This window comes from Tasmannia lanceolata, unplaced genomic scaffold, assembly GCF_043159265.1.
Source record: "Tasmannia lanceolata isolate RefF3 unplaced genomic scaffold, GAP_Taslan_0.1 ptg000015l, whole genome shotgun sequence".
NCBI lineage: Eukaryota > Viridiplantae > Streptophyta > Magnoliopsida > Canellales > Winteraceae > Tasmannia > Tasmannia lanceolata.
Window position 1 is genome coordinate 18,420,400 of NW_027518692.1, and position 17,586 is coordinate 18,437,985.

The following is a 17,586-nucleotide window of genomic DNA, read 5'->3' on the forward strand; positions in this document are numbered from 1 at the left end:
TTTCGCCCAGCCAGGTAGTTCACCCACTACCCTTCTATCTAGCTCAGGGTCATGGATCATTGACTCTGGCGCATCCAATCACTTGACTGGTAACTCTTCTCAGCTTCATTCTTTTCGCTCTTTCTCATCTCCCTCTCAGTCTATCACCCTTGCTGATGGGTCCACTACACCTATCACTGGTGTTGGTCATATCTCCCCTCATCCCGCTCTTACCTTATCTTCTGTTTTATGTGTACCAAAATCACCATTTAGTTTACTTTCAGTTAGCCAAATTACTAAATCTCTTCACTGTTCTGTCTCATTTTTCCCATCTTACTGTTTGTTTTAGGATCTCTCGACTGGGAAGACGATTGGAACGGGTCGTGAGGTAGATGGACTCTATCGTCTTGACTGCCGGCCGCCTACTGTCTTACATAGCTCTGTGGATACATTTCAGTGGCATTGTCGCCTGGGGCATCATTCCCTTCAGCGGCTGCAGCAGACTTCTCTGATTCCCGAACATTTTTCTAGTTTTCAGTGCGAGTCCTGTTAACTCGGGAAGCACCGTCGTGTGTCGTTTCTGTCTCGGATCATTAGTCAAGTGTCTAGTCCATTCTGATGTATGGGGACCCTCTAGGGTCGCGTCTAGTACTGGCTTTCTGTATTTTATTGTGTTTATTGATGACTTCTCACGCATGACCTGGTTATATTTACTGAAGAGTCGATCCGACGTGTTATTTGCTTTTCGCACATTTCATTCTGAAATTAAGAATCAATATAATTGCATTATTAAATGTCTTCGTACTGACAATGCTAGAGAATATTTTTCTGATACTAATTGCTTTCAATCCTATCTCTCCCAACATGGGATTTTGCATCAGTCTTCATGTGCGTACACCTCTCAACAGAATGGTGTTGCTGAGAGGAAACTTCGTTATTTGCTTGAAGTTTCCTCTTCGTTATTTGCTTAAAGTAGGTCGCGCTCTTCTTTTTCAGATGAGTGTTCCTAAGGCATACTGGAGTAATGCCCTTCTCACAGCGTGTTTCTTAGCAAATCACCTTCCTTCTTCTGTCTTAGAGGGTGCCTCTTCTTTCGAGATTTTATTTCCTAGTAAGGAACAGTTTCCTCTGACACCTCGTGTATTTGGATGCGTTTGTTTTGTTCATCACCTTGGACCTGGCCGTGACAAACTCGATCCCCGGTCTGAGCGTTGTGTCTTTCTGGGGTATTCCCGTACACAGAAAGGCTATCGTTGCTATAGCCCTCGTCTGCGTTGCTGGTTTGTCTCAGCCGATGTTATGTTCTTTGAGTCTGAGGCATTCTTCCAACATGGCGCGGCATCTTTCACTCCTTCTCTCGAGTCCGAGGTCTCGCTTCCCTTACTAGATCTACCTGCTTCTCTTCCGTCATCTCCTATTTCTGTGCGGCCAGCTTCTGCAGCTTTTACTTCTTCTGCCACGTTGGAGAAGCCAGCTCCACTCAGCGGCGCCAAGTTACAGATAGGTCTCTTCTACCCCCTCTCGCACAATCATCTTCTGAGCCGATGATCCCTCTCTCCCGCTCTCAGGTATCTTCTCTTCCGCCTTCCTCTGTTGTTTCTGATTCTCCTATTGCATCTCGTACGAGATCCCGTCCCACTGCACATCCTATTTCGAATTTTGTCTCTTATGATAAGCTCACCAGTACCTTCCAGAGCTTTGTTTCCTTCTTGTCTTCTATGTCTTTACCACAGTCAGTGGCTGAGGCTCTTGACCATCCTGGCTGGCGTGATGCTATGAACCTAGAAATGGGCGCTCTTCATAGTAATGATACATGGGATCTGGTTTCCCTACCCGCTGGTGCCCGTCATGTTGGTTGTCGGTGTGTTTTCTCCATCAAATGCCTCCCTGATGGTACTGTCGAGCGCTTAAAAGCACGGTTAGTCGCGAAAGGATACACTCAGACTTTTGGTGTTGACTACACTGAGATCTTCAGTCCCGTTGCGAAAATTCCCTCTGTCCGTTTGCTCCTGTCTCTTGCTGTTAATCATAGCTGGCCCCTTCATCAGCTGGATGTGAAGAATGATTTCCTCCATGACGACCTGACTGAGGAGGTGTATATGGAGCAACCACCAGGGTTTGTTGCTCAGGGGGAGACTTCCTCCTACGTGTGTCGCCTACGCAAGTCACTCTATGGCCTCAAACAATCTCCACTTGCGTAGTTTGGGAGATTCAGTGAGGCAGTCATGCGCAGTGGATCACTCAGTCTTCAGTTATCACTCTTCAGCTGGGTGTATTTTTTTGATAGTTTATGTGGATGACATAATCATCACAGGGAGCAATTCACAAGGTATACAACGTTTGAAAACCTTCTTGAGACTTGTTCCTATCACAGAGAAAGTATGTCTTGGACTTGCTAAAAGAAACAGACAATCTTGGAGTTAAACCAGCTTCTGCACCCATGGATCATAATGTGAAACTCGTTCCAGAAGGAGAGTTGTTGGGGGATCCTGGCAGCTATCGCAGGCTTGTCGGTAAACTTATATATCTCACAGTTACTCGGCCAGATATTTCATATGCTGTTGGAGTTGTCAGTCAGTATATGAGCTCTCCACGTACTTCTCACTGGGATGCGGTGACACAGATTCTCAAGTATTTGAAAGGGGCTCCAGGGAAGGGATTGATGTTCAAAAGACATGGCCATATGAAAGTTGAAGGCTTCTCTGATGCAGATTGGGCTGGATCCCCAGCAGATAGACGGTCCACCACTGGGTATTGTACATTTGTAGGTGGCAATCTTGTTTCATGGAAGAGTAAGAAGCAGGATGTTATAGCTAAGTCCAGTGCAGAGGCTGAATACAGGGCAATGGCACAGACAAGCACGGAACTTATTTGGCTACGTTCACTTCTTTCTGAAATTTGAAGGTTGAAGGCTTCTCTGATGCAGATTGGGCTGGATCCCCAGCAGATAGACGGTCCACCACTGGGTATTGTACATTTGTAGGTGGCAATCTTGTTTCATGGAAGAGTAAGAAGCAGGATGTTATAGCTAAGTCCAGTGCAGAGGCTGAATACAGGGCAATGGCACAGACAAGCACGAAACTTATTTGGCTACGTTCACTTCTTTCTGAAATTGGCTTCATTTCATCTTCTCCTTCGCAGCTTTATTGCGACAACAAAGCTGCAATATACATTGCCAACAATCCAGTCTTCCATGAGCGCACCAAGCATATTGAAGTGGATGGTCATTTTATCCGTCAAAGAATCCAGAAAAGAGAGATTTGCACTGTGTTTACTCGGTCAGGGGACCAATTAGCTGATATGTTTACAAAGTCCTTAAATAAGTCAAAATTGAGTGATATATGTAACAAGGTAGGAATGTATGATATCTACATTCCAGCTTGAGGGGGAGTGTTGGAATATGTAACTTGCCTAAGGGCATTTAGGACTTTGTACATTCCTTTATGTTTTAGTATAAAGATATGAGTCAGGGGGAGATAACCCTAACTCATTTATTTTCTCTGTCTAAACTTTCGGCTAACAATAATTAACTTTAAAAAAGAAGAAGTCATAATTAACTTTCCAAAATTAAAAACTATCCATAGAAACTAAATTAAATAAACAAATCTATTTAGTGCGATAATCTAACACAGGGACAGCAGACATGTATAGCTGTTTAACCAATGTCAAACCAGTCACAAATTGACAACAATGCCCCTCTCCAGCTTTCATCCTCCACTCGTCTTCAATACACCATAGGTGGCCCTTGTGGGCCGCACCTGAGAACATCCTTGGGGACAAATTCCCAAGCTTCCATTTTCTCTTGTTTGTGGTTCCCATCAGGATATCATTTGATTGATTTCCATATAGATTTATACATATGAGGACTTCTTTCCTAAAATGCATACAACTTATGTTAGAGCTTTGCTGCATTAAGTTGGACATGGGATAACATATTGAGTGGGAAAGGAGGAAATAAAGAGATTTGTTTTTTTATCATTGTCAATACAGCCTTGATAATTTACATTATTGCCACTGAATCATATGACAGAAATGCCCGCTTCTTCTTCCTTCCATCTCTTTGTTTCTTGGAGTGTTAACCTCAACCCAACACACTGACACACACATACTTCATCCCTCACAATTTCTCTTAACAAAATGAGGCCCTGCGACCTCTTTTCAAATTCCCCCAAATTTCCTTGTAGATGTTTAGAAAATGAAATATGTTACTCTCTCACTCTCACAATATGCTGTCATTGTCATCATCAAAGTAGTCAGTGATAGTTATGCTGAATGCATCCGTGTAAGATGTGTTGTGCTACGTAAGCCCAAAAATTTTCCCGAATGGGCCCCATGTTAAATCTCAAATACCACAATGCATTGTATTTCAAGCTCAACCTCTAGGAGCAACGTCTCTGAGAAGCTTATCTATGAAGAAAATGAGATAATTAAAAAGTGCAGCTTGGTAGCAAACAATGAAAAGCTAGAAAAAAAAAAAGCTTTGAGCAAAATCTCTCTCTCTCTCTCTCTCTCTCTCTCTCCCCACTTAGAAAAAAAGCATTCTCTTTGTGATGAGTCGAGGCATCTTTTGTACGATGCCTACTCTATCATATTTTGACTTAGTAAAGTATAGAAACAAGTTGACTTAGTTTAGTCCGGAATCGACATGTTGAACTTTCCATCCTAATTAAGAATGATAAGTTAGTCACTGCCCCAAAAGAATAATGATGCTAAACTCACAGGAGCCCTTGTAGAAAACGGCTACAAGGGCTGCTCCACTGGATCCGTCATTTCCTTCAGCCACTATCAGTGCCATCATAAACGCACTCAGGATGACTTGGATCAAATGGTGCCGCCCTTGTCGTCGTTTTCTACAAGGGCTCCTGTGAGTTTAGAATCCCTCTAATTTATAATATTGTCATGTTGTACTCCTTTTTTGTTGCTACTTTTATTAAAGATCTCACCTCTGTTCACATTCATATAAACACAAATATTTTTTCCTTGAAGTGTTTGTTTTGTGGGGCTTACATGGTTTAGGCAATCCTTTGTCATTTTAAGCTTATGTTTTCTATTCATATAAATGCCTTGTTGATTTATAGTGGTTACTTTTTTTGCACATCATTTATAGTTAATATTATTGCTAAAATTTTAATTGCAGGAAGCTCGTGCTCCTTTGCAAATGTGGGTCACACAGAAAACCAATAGCTTGCTAAATGAAGGTCAAAACGATGGTATACTCTCTTCTTGGTGCTTATGCTTCAAGTGGAGAAACTTTTAGTGTTTTGTGTTTTGTGGTTTGCGAATGTCACACATTGTAGAAATGAAATGTAACGTCAAACTAATAAACCATTCTTATCCATAAAGAAAAGCTTTCTTTGGTTAGAAGCCTCGAATCAATGTTTTGGATTGAGTTAATTGCTTTATTTGTTAACCCTTGTAGACATGAGAAATTTAAGAAGGAACTAAACAATGCTCATTTTGTTCTACCCCTAAAAGATTTTGGGAGGTCTTACTGGCTGGACTATCTGTGAAGGATATCTTGGATTACTCTTTTCCTTTAAATTAATTATTTTACCCAATCAGAGAACTCTTTAAGATCTTTAGCCTGGGTGCCCTTGCTTAGACTAGAAACTCTTGTTCTTTAGAACCCTACTTTTTTTTTTAAAGATTTCTAGCTTAAGGAAACCTTCCTAAATTGTAGAATTTAAGCTCTTGAGCTCATTAAAATGCTTAGCTAAAGATTACTTCCTAAATTTGTGTGTTTTAGAACTTATGCTCCTTAAGATCTTTAATGTCACACATTAAAAAAAAAAGATCTTTAGCTCCTTCCTAATTTGGAGAAGTTTTCGAGCTTAAGCTCCTTAAGATCTTAACGTCCCACATTAAAAAAAAAAGATCCTTAGCTTCTTCCTAATTTGGAGAAGTTTAGAGCTTAAGCTCCTTAAGATCCTTGTATTGGAGAAGCGTAAGAGCTTACTTACTAAAGAAAGATCTTTAACTTAGAAGAGTCCCATAAAAAATCAAGAAGTTTAGGAGCTTTGTTCCTTGAGATCTTTAGCTTAAAGCGTCCTTCCTGTGTTGGAGAATTTAAAGATTATAGTTTCTTAAGATATTTAGCCTAGGGAGTCATGCCCAAAATAAGAAGCTTGAAATTTGTATGTTGTAAGCCAAAGGTTGTGTGACATCCTCATAGAATTTAGAGGGGATTTTGATATGAAATTCAAAACCATACACATGGGCCAGCCCTAAATTTAAATTTTTTGAGTGAAGATGAGTGAGAAGATTCGTTTCCATTTCCGAGGGACCCCTTCTAAATTTTAGTGAACAAAATTTAAACGTTTTAAGAAGAATGATTTTCAATTGTAATAACCCACGATAAAATATTGTTGTTGAAAAACTTCTTAAATCCTATTTTTAAAATGATGATGAGAGGAGATGGAGATGTGAGGTAGAGGATATCCTGAAGCAAGGACGCGCGACATAACCACGATAGGCGGGGGTCCCTGCCGGGTGGTAGGCATTCTAAGAGATCTCTCTCCCCTTCTCGGTACAGATGAGTTAGTCATGGCATAGCCGGGGGAGATCTAGGAACATTTTAGAAGAGTAAAGATTGTTAGATCCTTCGATCACTAGACTGAAGTTAGATCAAGAGCATCACTGTGTGATTACAGCCTTGGACATGACAATCATGGAGGTTATGGAATTGATTTGGTTCAAAATCTAAATGTGGGTTTCGGAACTTTAAGTTCAGGCAGGAAGGTCTGATCACAATCTGATCAAAATGCTGACTGTGTTCCAGAGGGTGGTGGCACTGGTAGACCTAGCAATGGTTCAGTCTGGACAACCCATGGTAGGATCCCGAAGCCGGTGCTACGGAATATATGCTTCCCTCATTATAGGGTTTCAGAGGACCCCCCCTCTGTACTGCTTCGCACCATACCGTTAGGCTTTGCTTGGTGGAAGTTCTGGTCTTGCTGATTGGACTTCAGCTAGGGTGATCTTGGGTTTGCTCTTATTATAGTGGTGAGTGGTGACCTCATCTTCTACTCAAGCGTGCATTGTTTGAGTTGGATGGGATCGATTTGTATCGCCCAATGCTATTGAGCTCTAAGTCAGCTGGGTTTTGAAGTCGAGAAGGGGAGTGATCGTGGTTCTAAATTTATATATATACCGACACGAAACGACCAAAATGTTTCCGTTTCCATCCCCACCGAAACGAAATCTCAATGGATTTGTTCTACTTTCATTATTTCCATTGAAATTTCGACTGAAATTCTTGAAACGACAAAAAAAAATGTTACCCTAATCTGCTGCAAATCGAAAAAAAGACACTACAAATCAGAGAAACACATTTTTTTCTAATTTGGGAGCCCCCCCCTTTTGTTTTTTTTCTTTGTTTCCTACAAAACCTGCAGACTGCACTGTCTGCAGCCTTCAAACTGCAAAACTTGTAACACCTGCGCCCTGTCCTTGTCACCCTAATTTATCCCTTTAACCTATACAGACACTCACTTCAGCCCTTAAACCTTGACTCTCCCGAAATACACCATATGCCACCGCCAGCTATGAAACCGTCAAGAACGTGCCCCTTTTAAAACCTGCGACCAGATCCATTCTGGTAAGGATCCACGAAACCTTTTCCACACTTCTAAAATCATGCAGTCCCCTTTTCCTTCACAAGAAACCCATCAAACAACCTAAAAAATTTACCTGCTGGCTGCTGCTTGCAGCAAGCCTAAAACTGACCACTTTTAAAACCGTGAACCTTGCAGAATCAAGAAAACTCCTTTGACTCTTTGATACCCACCTAAAAACCTTCCAATCCACACCCATACCCCTTTATACATAAACCCGGATTTCCAATCTACACCTGAAACCAATCCAGAGTCTGTGCAGTTCAATTCGTGAACTGCCAAAGCTTTAACCCTGCAACGAGTTTATGCCCACAGCCTGTGAAAACCCTTCCCATACCTTTTCTTTTGTTTTACAACCTTTATGCTAATTTTCCTAGCATTTATAGTCCTATTTCCTTGACTGAATTTCACACTTAAACCTTATATTTGTACCCAACAATCCCTGCATCAGGTCTTCTTCTGATACTTTATCTCGTGAAATGAGAGGTCTTCTCTACTTTAGGTAATACGAATAAATTTCTCCCTGAGGCTGTTAAAGCTACAAAAATGGCAAAGACAAAATAATTTTTTTAACAAAGATATCTATTTAATTCTTGATTTTTTGAAGTATTTGAGTAGGGAACCGCTTGCTGAATAATCGAGGTCTTTCTTTCTTTTTTTCTTTTTTAATAATATCGTACATATTCTCTTGGTTGGTTTTCCTCCCATCTACATCAAAAAATAGAATGAGAGCAACAAATCCTTGTTTGGCAATATCTGCAGCTATTTTGCCTGCTACAACTATTTTATTTTCTTGGTTTGCTTTCCTCCCATCTACATCAAAAAATAGAATGAGAGCAACAAATCCTTGTTGGGCAATATGTGCAGGTACTTTGCCTGCTACAACTATTCAAATGGATATTTATTGGAAAGAGAAGGAGACCGACTCTGAGTGGGTAAGTAATTATAATTTTTTTGGATTCTTATACTCACTGAGGTAAGTAGAAATGTTGTATGTTTAACATTTCGGATGCAATTTGTCTATTCATTAAAGCATCTATACTGTTTTATCAGGCTAGAGCCAATGAAATACCTGATGGAGTTGAAGAAGGCTATGAGAGCTCAAGGGATGAGATCTCATCAGTTTCTTCCTACAATCCCACAAAAGGAAATATTGACCTGGCCTTTAGAAATTCTTTATCCTTGCAGCCAACTCCACTCAACCTATCAAACAAGGAAGCCCTTTATCCAGAAGGAGAGCGTTCTGGCTTCCCTTCATATTTGACTCTTCCGCGTTTATCCGTGTCTGAGGTCATAGATGATTCAAGCGGGGGTAAGTGAGTTATGTTTGGGAAATATGAACATCTTCTATGAATCGTGTTCTGCTTTTTGTGCACTATTCATCTCCAGGTGTCTTGCTCTTAATGGTTCTATTGTCCTCTTACTTTATGGTTCCTATCATTATGATTGCTTCTTCATGCTATTCTCTCTTATATGCTTTATTTGGGGTTTTATATGCCGTGCTTCGAGCATGTATTTATATTTTATAGTCATGGGATCAGTTCCTAGTTTAATCATTTTCAAGTGCATTATGATTCTTTGTGTTGCACTAGTAATAATGGAAACTTTACTTTTTTATTCCCTTATGTTGATTAGTTTTCAAGTGGGTATGTGAAATTAAGAATAATGGCATCTACTTGCAAACATCACCCCAAAAAATGCCTACTTATTCTTCAGGTATTCTCTCTCCAAGCCAACAGAGAAAGCATCCAAATTCCCGTTTCCCACCTGATGAGATGACAATACCCTCTTCACCTCGAACGGTCGAGCCAGCAGCATGTAAATCATCGTACTTTCTTCAGCTTAGAGTTTCCGTTTAGCAATTTTATGATCCCCCGGATTTTCTTACTTTTCTTTGCAATATAAAACTTGGTAAGCTTATTTGCGGAAAACATTTTCTGCAGCAGAAGGCTTCATTCGAGGAAGGTCTTACAATATCAGGATGGATGACCAAGTTTTACTCCGGTTTTCTCCAAAAAATTCTGATTCAACTTATTATTTCAGTGACATGGTAAGTACATTGTAAACTCTTCCGTAATGCATGTTGTGCATTTCTTCTGTATCGGACACTGGGAATTTCTTATTTTCTGGCAACAGATTGGTGGCACTCTCACATTTTTCCATGAAGAAGGGGCAAGGAGATGCCTTGAGGCAAGTATAATAAATCTTGAACTTATTTATCAATAACATAACTTGGATGCGGTATTGCAGTAATTTTTTTTTTTTCGTTTTTAAATGGTGAAATGCTATTGCAGTAATATTGCGATTAAATGCAATATTATTTACATCTGAAAAGATTGAATATGTGCAAAATCCACAACCCGCCCACAAGAAAGTACAAGAAGCTGATGTCCTTGTTCCGAGGACGACCTCATCCTCAACCAGATCTGTTGTTGTCCCTGAAGAATCTGTCCAATGACAGAAATGAACGCTGAAATCCAATACTTCAGATCCTTATTTTACCCCTTAACTTGGACGACCTTCTCCAACTCAACGCTGAAATTTGACATGTCGAATTTGCAAATCAGGGTCAGAAGGAATTCAAACACGAAATCTACATCGAGCAGCTTTATGAAGTTTCATAGCCATTTTCCAATGGCGAGGAGAGAAGAGGATAGAGATTTCCTGTGAGTTGGAGCTGTAATAGCAGAAATTTGTATTTTCCATGACCTTTCTAGTGGATTAGTTGGCGAGAGGATGGGGGAGTCTTGCTGATTGAGCCCCTTGAATGATTTCTCAACGTGCATATGATCCTGCAAGCGAGTTGGTCCTTCAAGAATTACTTGGTCTGCAATTACATGGGCAGTTCATGCATAGAGTTGTCATGGCAAAGTTAGGGCAGAGAAGAGAAAGAAGACTCAGGTGCTCTTTCGATGAGGAAGATGGACAAAAGACAAGACTAACCTAAAAACGGGTTACTTCCAAAAATATTGTAGTAATTCAAACAGTCAACATATCACATGAAATTAAATAGCAATATATGGAAATCCAATAGGTGGTTGATTGTAACCTCATTTGGATTGTAATATCATTTAGTCTACCTTTCAAATACTGTGTAAAGTTTGTTAAATTTCCTTCCCCCCAAATAATTGAGTGTCATGACTAAAACATTGACATTCTCCAGGTCGCAATTACCTTGGAGACGTCAGAAACTGTCAGCCAGCGTTATATCCATCCTTCACGGAGGAATTCCCCCACAATTACAAAGGTACAATTTGTTTTTTTATGGCTATTAATATTTCACAGACAATTCAAGGAATCTAATTGCCATTTTAACTTTCTTGTAAATGATTTTCCATCTTTACTTATCAATTTATATAAAATATTGCTGCTATGACCTGTCCAGGGATGTATCTGATACATTAAATTAAATAGTCAAGTAAACAAATATCTTGGTTATGGTTTGAAGATCAAGAATGAATTAGTTTATATAAAATATTGCTGCTATGACCTGTTTGGGGATGTATCTGATACATTAAATTAAATAGTCAAGTAAACAAATATCTTGGTTATGGTTTGATGGTCAAGAATGAATTAGTTTAGTGTAAAATTAAGCACTTTCCGCCAGTTAGGACGTGCTGATATCCTAGCAAGCCTGCGGGCTGAAACTTGTCTATGGTTTCTGAGTGAAGGTGCCACATCATGGTCTCTGTGATATTTGCATCCTGTAAATCCATGGTCAGTCATTTGATAGTTGGGGATGACGCCTTCGCTTCATCTGATGGCCCTCCCAGTGTTAGGATTTTTGTACAATTGGTGTAGAAAATTGATGTTTCCGTGACTCGAACCTGTGACCACCAGGTCACAATGGAGCAACCTTACCGTTGCGCCAAGGCTCGCCCTCCCCAGACCCCGCAATGGCATGAGCCTCGTGCACTGGGCCACCCTTCTTTTGGTGTAGAATTTTGATGAGATCTACCATTCAAATGAGATTTCAGTCTTCCTATGAGATGGTTGAAAGGGATTTTTGTATTCCAAGGTTTTATACATTGTGGTCACTGCTTTCAATGGATTGCAGTGGTATTTCAAGTTTCACGGGATTTTTTATATGGTAAAAATTCTTGAATCTGGACAAACAAGGTAATGACTCAAACAAGGTTATCCTGTAGAATGTTGTCCAGCAAGAGTGTTTCATTTTTGAAGGATTGGCATGTCAGTTGTTGAAAAGAAGAAATGCCCCTAACCTGAGCAATGACTCAAACAAGGTTATCCTGTATTATGTATTTATGTTGTCCCGGAAGAGAGTTTCATTTTTGAAGGATTATGTTGTCCAGCAAGGGAGTTTCATTTTTGGAAGATTGGCATGCCACTTTTTGAAACCATGAAGTCAGATGCATGCTGGACACATTTAACTTGCATGTGGATAGGAGAAAATAATTTATTTTACCTTTCTTGGGTGCGAACACATGTTTGTGCCCAGTTTACATAGTTATACTATATTATGCCGGTTACCTTTTCATCTCTGTCCAAGTCTTTTCTCTTTGTCCAGTTTACATAGTTATACTATATTATGCCGGTTACCTTTTCATCTCTGTCCAAGTCTTTTCTTCTCATAAGTGGTTTCAGATTTTGTAATTAGCAGTTAGCTAATTATTTTCTATCTATTTCTGATTCTAGTTAGCCTATTATTTTCTGTCTATTTCTGACTCTAGTTTTATGTTCTCCATTTCATGTGCAGGTTCAGAGTGACCACCATGAGGTCGTTGCAGATTTGGTGCAGACTAGCTTCCTTTTTTCCATCCCCATGGATGGACCGATGTCTTTTTCCACCCCCTATGTTTCTGTACAGTGGGCCCTTCGGTTTGAATTCTTCACCACTCCCAAAAATGTGGACTGGACTAGGTACTCATTGCTATATAATGTTTGAGTAGTTCAACTTTTTGCAATCATCCTCAATGATTTAAACTTCTCCTAATTATGTCGTGATACTTAATTGAAAACGATAACATCATGATGATATCGCAAGGAATTCTTTTTTTTTGTTAGAAATTATATTTTTAGGAAGTGATATCTGCACTCCCTTGTTTTGATAACGACACTCATCATCTTAGATACTTTCCGATTGGCTATTGATAGCTTTTTGGAAATTATGACAGCTTGCTGTTAATTATTAGTTTTTCATTTTCAAAAATAAAAAAGAAGAAAATCTCACTTTTCTTAAAAACCTATGTGCCGATCGCTAGCGCATCCAATGGCCCAGTGTCAAGCACTCAAGATCCACTGGAGAGACCTAACGTAATCTGAGAAGTGCTGATTCGGTTTTGATAGACTTCATCCAAGAATGCCGCCGCTGGTACATGCGAAGAAATAATAAAAAAGGGCAGTATTTGCCGGAGACAAAAAAGTTTTCTTACTTTCTGTTTTGTAAGAAGCCTTGCCGGTGTTTCCTGTTGTTATTTTTAAAGTCTATACTTGAAAGAAATTGATCGGAAATTAATTAATTAATGTAAATTTGTTTAAAATATTTTCTATTGTCATAACAATGTGTTGATATTATTGTGATATTTTTCGTCTCTTATTATTATTTTTTGATTAAATTTCAATTTTCTTAAAAGAAATCTCAATTAAAAACAAAAAACTTTTCTTTCTGTTTTATAAGAAACCTTTGTATGTTTATTATTATTTAAAAAAAAAGATTATTTAATATTTGATTAGAACATAAGTAACTTACTAAACTATTTCACGTAAATGCTATAGTTTATTAACTTTTACGTGAAATGGTTTAGTAAGTTCATATTGCAAGAAAAATATCAAATTTTAAATTTGTCCCGATGAATACGTAGCTGACAATTTCCTGAGAACAATATATTATCACTTAGATTTAATTTGCCTCTTTTTCCTTGCTATCTCTGATTCTGATTCTTTACGGAATGACAGGTATGAGCATCCTCTCCTTATAGAAGGAAGGGATAAAGGTGAGTGGGTTCTTCCAATAACCGTGCACGCACCCCCACCACGGACTCAGGCTGCTCACATTAGAAATGAGAAGCCCTTGTCTCTTGGAGCCCTATGGGTCCGTTCTTGAAGGTTAGTAAAAGCTTATTCAACCTGAAAAGCCATCTTCTCCTCTTCTGCTTTTGTAACTAATCTTTTTCTTCCAATCCTTACCTTCGGAATAAATTTTTTATTGCCGAATATGTGTTTCGCGAGTTACTGACATGGTTTTAAATTTCGGTATCGGTACCGGTACCGGTTTCAGACCCCACCGAAATCGAACCGAAATCCGACGAATTCAAAAAGCCATTTTTTATCCCGCCTGAAATTTCAGCTGGAATTTCGGATATATTAAATAATGAATAAAATATAATTTTTTCCTAAAATTTCGGACTTAAATTGCAGGAACCCGAAATTTCGGCAAAATAAAGTACCGTTTCGGGTATTAGCTGTTTCGGTGTCGGTCCCGACCGAAACCCAAAATTTCGGTCCGAAATTCCGAATTTTGGTCGAAATCTAAAACCATGGTTACTGATGCTTAGATGGAAGACTCAGTAGCATTGTCTGATGATAGTACTTTTTCCAGAACAGATTTGTTCATTATAGATGTGCATATCAGTGTCGAATCACTTGCAACACTATAACATAAAAAAAATTCCAACAGATCTTGTTCAAAACCTTGGCACTAATGAGCATAATAAGTTTTAAATTTAGTGTTTTTATATTTATGCTGTCCCTATTATAATTGTAATTCTTCTTCAAGGATTTCAGTTTGTGCAATTTAAACTTTCTTATAGAAATCTTTACCCAAGCGCCACAGCACCTTTGGTCCACTCCTGTCTTGAAACCCCCTTTTGATCCCACCTGATATTATTGCTCTATCAAAACCTTCTTTTACGTGATCAGTTCTGATTTATATGTAAAATGTTGGTTCAGGAATCTAACTATTCTAAATTTCTTTTGCTATTTTAAATGTTTCTGAAGTTTAATATTATTTAACTTCTATGTATCAAAAAAAAAATTATATTATTGACACTTGTTCTGTGCTTACTATTCCCATTTTTTTCTCACAACTCCTGATGTATCTGCAGGCTGTGGATACTTTATTCAACCAGTGTTAGTAATTAGGTGGGATTTTGGATTTTATTTTGATAATGGAGTTAGTTCTCTTTTTGTGGGAAAAAAAAAAAAAACAAAAAAACAAAAGGCACACGAAAATCGTCCTTGTTTGCAAATAACATTGAGTTTATCTTATCTGCAAATGAGACATTAAGGTCTCTTTTAAAGCCATTTACTATATCATTCTGAAAATATTATAACATCGTTTGTAAACAATCATATTTAACTTTGAAATAATTTGCAGATAAGATTATATGCAAATAATTTTTAGACATATCCAAAGTTTTTTCCGTTGGATTTTTTATGGAATGGTTGGCAAACAAAATTAGTGAAAGTGGCTACTTATCTGTTATGGGACATACTACACTTGCATGAATCAATGTATCTTACTTCTTCAAACTAACAATTCCTAGATGTTTCTGCTCCTAGAATAGCTCTCCGTTTCTGCTCCTCTTGCACTGTTTTGACTTCCCGACGCCACTAGTAACTAAGATGGCATTTCTTGTAGCTGAGATTTCCAGCATCTACTTCTTGACATTTCTAGTAACTTAGATTCCCAACAGGATGTCTCTACAATGTGCAATTGCAATTGACAGATAATCCAAACCACTTTTGCCCTGTTTGGACCATGTTCGTTTTTGGAATGCTTGTGTGTGTGTGTGTGTGTGTGTGAGAGAGAGAGAGAGAGAGAGAGAGAGAGAGAGAGAGAGAGAGAGAGTACTAAAACCCAAGTAATTACACACAATTGAATGTAATTCTTTTGTTTTTAACGAATTGAATGCAATTCTTTTGTTTTTAATAATGTTTTCTGGTATCATTGAAAAAAAGATGTTTTCTGGTGACTTCAGTCTATGCAATTCTTTTGCTTTTAAGGATGTTTTCTGGTATCATTTGAAAAAAAGAAGATGTTTTCTTAGTCTTGGTTAAGTTCCTATTCCTGATTTCGTAAGTTTTTTTCTTTGTTACTGTTGCATCAGACAGGCTACTGAGGAGAAGGTTTTAAGCAATTGATTAGCCAGATCAGCTCTACTGCAGGTCCTTGCAGAAGCTGCTGTTGTGCGGGACATCACCATAGTGCCAAAAAGATAACACGATTGCTACTGTTGTGGAACTGAACCTGATGGTGCATGTCGGGTCTCAGACCACGACTCAGAGCGGCGTTGTGAGCATTTTACTTAGTGTTGTGCCCTAGAGATTTTTCATTCACATTTGTTTTTCAATATGTTCTTCTTTTTAATGAATTAGTATGCCTTAGAGCTTAAAGAAAAAGAAGGGCCTTTTGGTTGGCTGAGCACTGAGCTTAATGTACTACTGCAGGGAACTTTAAACAGTTACCTTGCAGTGCTCATGGTTTTTATTGGTATTGGTAAGGGAGGAATTGTGTAGCATCTGGTTCTATATTTGTACTTTTAAAAAATACAGTGGGGTCCACCTTGTTCATTGATCCAAACCATTCGTTTGTTGGGCCCTGACTTATAGATCATCGTGCATTCTTCTAAGTACGTTGTCTCACCCACAATTTTACCCTAACATGTAAAAAATTGCACACTTTTCATCAACTTTTCCTATTAAACTCACAATTAATAGCATCCAACCCCAAGCACATATTCACACTTGCATTTACAAGCTAATGAACTCACTTCTCCAAATTTGGAATGACAGTCATTCACTTCGTTATATCGTCTCCTCTCTGGCTTTACTTATTATCAATACCAACATCAACATTAGAATACATATTAATCACATATTTTATCTTTTTTTTTTAATGGACAAGCTGGGGTTAGGCAGGACCCCGACCAGAATATATTAACAGGATCAAAGAAGAATTACAATCTGCTATAGCAAGTCCCAGCCGAATCTTGCACAATGAGTTCCATAAGGACTTGGGGAATGGACATTCAAAACTCTGAAGAACCAAGTTTATCTTGTTCAATGATTCTATCCACTGGTTCCGGAAGCCCTTTGAGGATAGCTTGCATTTCAAGCATAGAATCTGATTCTATCCACAGGTTCCGGATATTTCTACACTTAGCCAATTCAAACCCTTGGAGGATAGCTTCCATTTCAAGGATATGGATGGGTTTGGGGTCTGAAATTTGCCATATTTTATCTTCTTGACCTAAACAATCACATTCTAAGTGACTTGTGGGAGCTTTTTGGGAGCTATAATAACCTTTGGGAAGTGATATTTACGCCCCTTTTGATCACCAGAACACCCGGCGCCAGTGTATCAATGACTAAAAGACATAGGTTAGCGCAAATATCAAAGCGTGGTCATGCTGATAGCATTTCCCTTACCAATTCATCTCTACAAATATTTAAGAGGAACTCAGATCATAATCTATCAACTCTATCTCCCTAAAAATTCTGCCATAATAGTTTTCAAAATCCAATCACCAGTAACTAAGATTAAACTATCGGAACTTGTAACCATCATCCAAAAAATAAAATAAAAATTATAAGACTAGACCTAAACTGGCATGCTAATTTTTGTATTATGGCAACCAATGGTAGGACGGTAGGACCCACCATACATATATCTATGCTCCTAATCATGTTACAATGGTAGGGCCCACAACACAGAAGTATCTTTGATCATTTAATTGTAAGATCCAAACCATTCATCTTCCTGGCCCAGCCATGTTTACATCCTTGCTTGGATGCGTTATGTCCCAAAAATAGGTGGGCTGCCCTTACCAAAACGAGACTAACCTTTTCTTGCACCGTGGCCTTAGTCTTGTCCATGCCCGACTTAGCCAAGGCCGCAACGTTCCCTACCGTTCCCTTCACCGAAGCCTGCATTTTCTTCTCTCGTGTTTTTGTCTTTCAAAATTGTCAAATAAGACAAAAGAGATTAACTGTGTTTATCAGAACAAGATTGTGAGGAGAGCTGTGGTCGCAT

General features: G+C 38.7%; 1 protein-coding gene across 3 annotated transcripts in view; it reads left to right on the plus strand.

Moving 5' to 3' along the window:
- Positions 1-16,167, plus strand: part of LOC143893100 (immunoglobulin) — a 93,563-nt gene extending 77,396 nt beyond the window's left edge. For 2 of the 3 annotated variants that reach the window (XM_077398060.1, XM_077398059.1), the window contains 10 exons: positions 5,117-5,189; positions 8,460-8,527; positions 8,646-8,904; positions 9,309-9,410; positions 9,536-9,642; positions 9,729-9,782; positions 10,756-10,839; positions 12,310-12,473; positions 13,509-13,658; positions 15,662-16,167. In XM_077398060.1, the coding sequence (XP_077254175.1) occupies positions 5,117-5,189; positions 8,460-8,527; positions 8,646-8,904; positions 9,309-9,410; positions 9,536-9,642; positions 9,729-9,782; positions 10,756-10,839; positions 12,310-12,473; positions 13,509-13,656 (1,059 nt within the window). In that variant the 3' untranslated portion in view covers positions 13,657-13,658; positions 15,662-16,167. The remainder of the gene's footprint in view (positions 1-5,116; positions 5,190-8,459; positions 8,528-8,645; positions 8,905-9,308; positions 9,411-9,535; positions 9,643-9,728; positions 9,783-10,755; positions 10,840-12,309; positions 12,474-13,508; positions 13,659-15,661) is intronic. The other variant, XM_077398061.1, reaches the window with a different exon arrangement.
- The last annotated feature ends 1,419 nt before the right edge of the window (positions 16,168-17,586 follow it).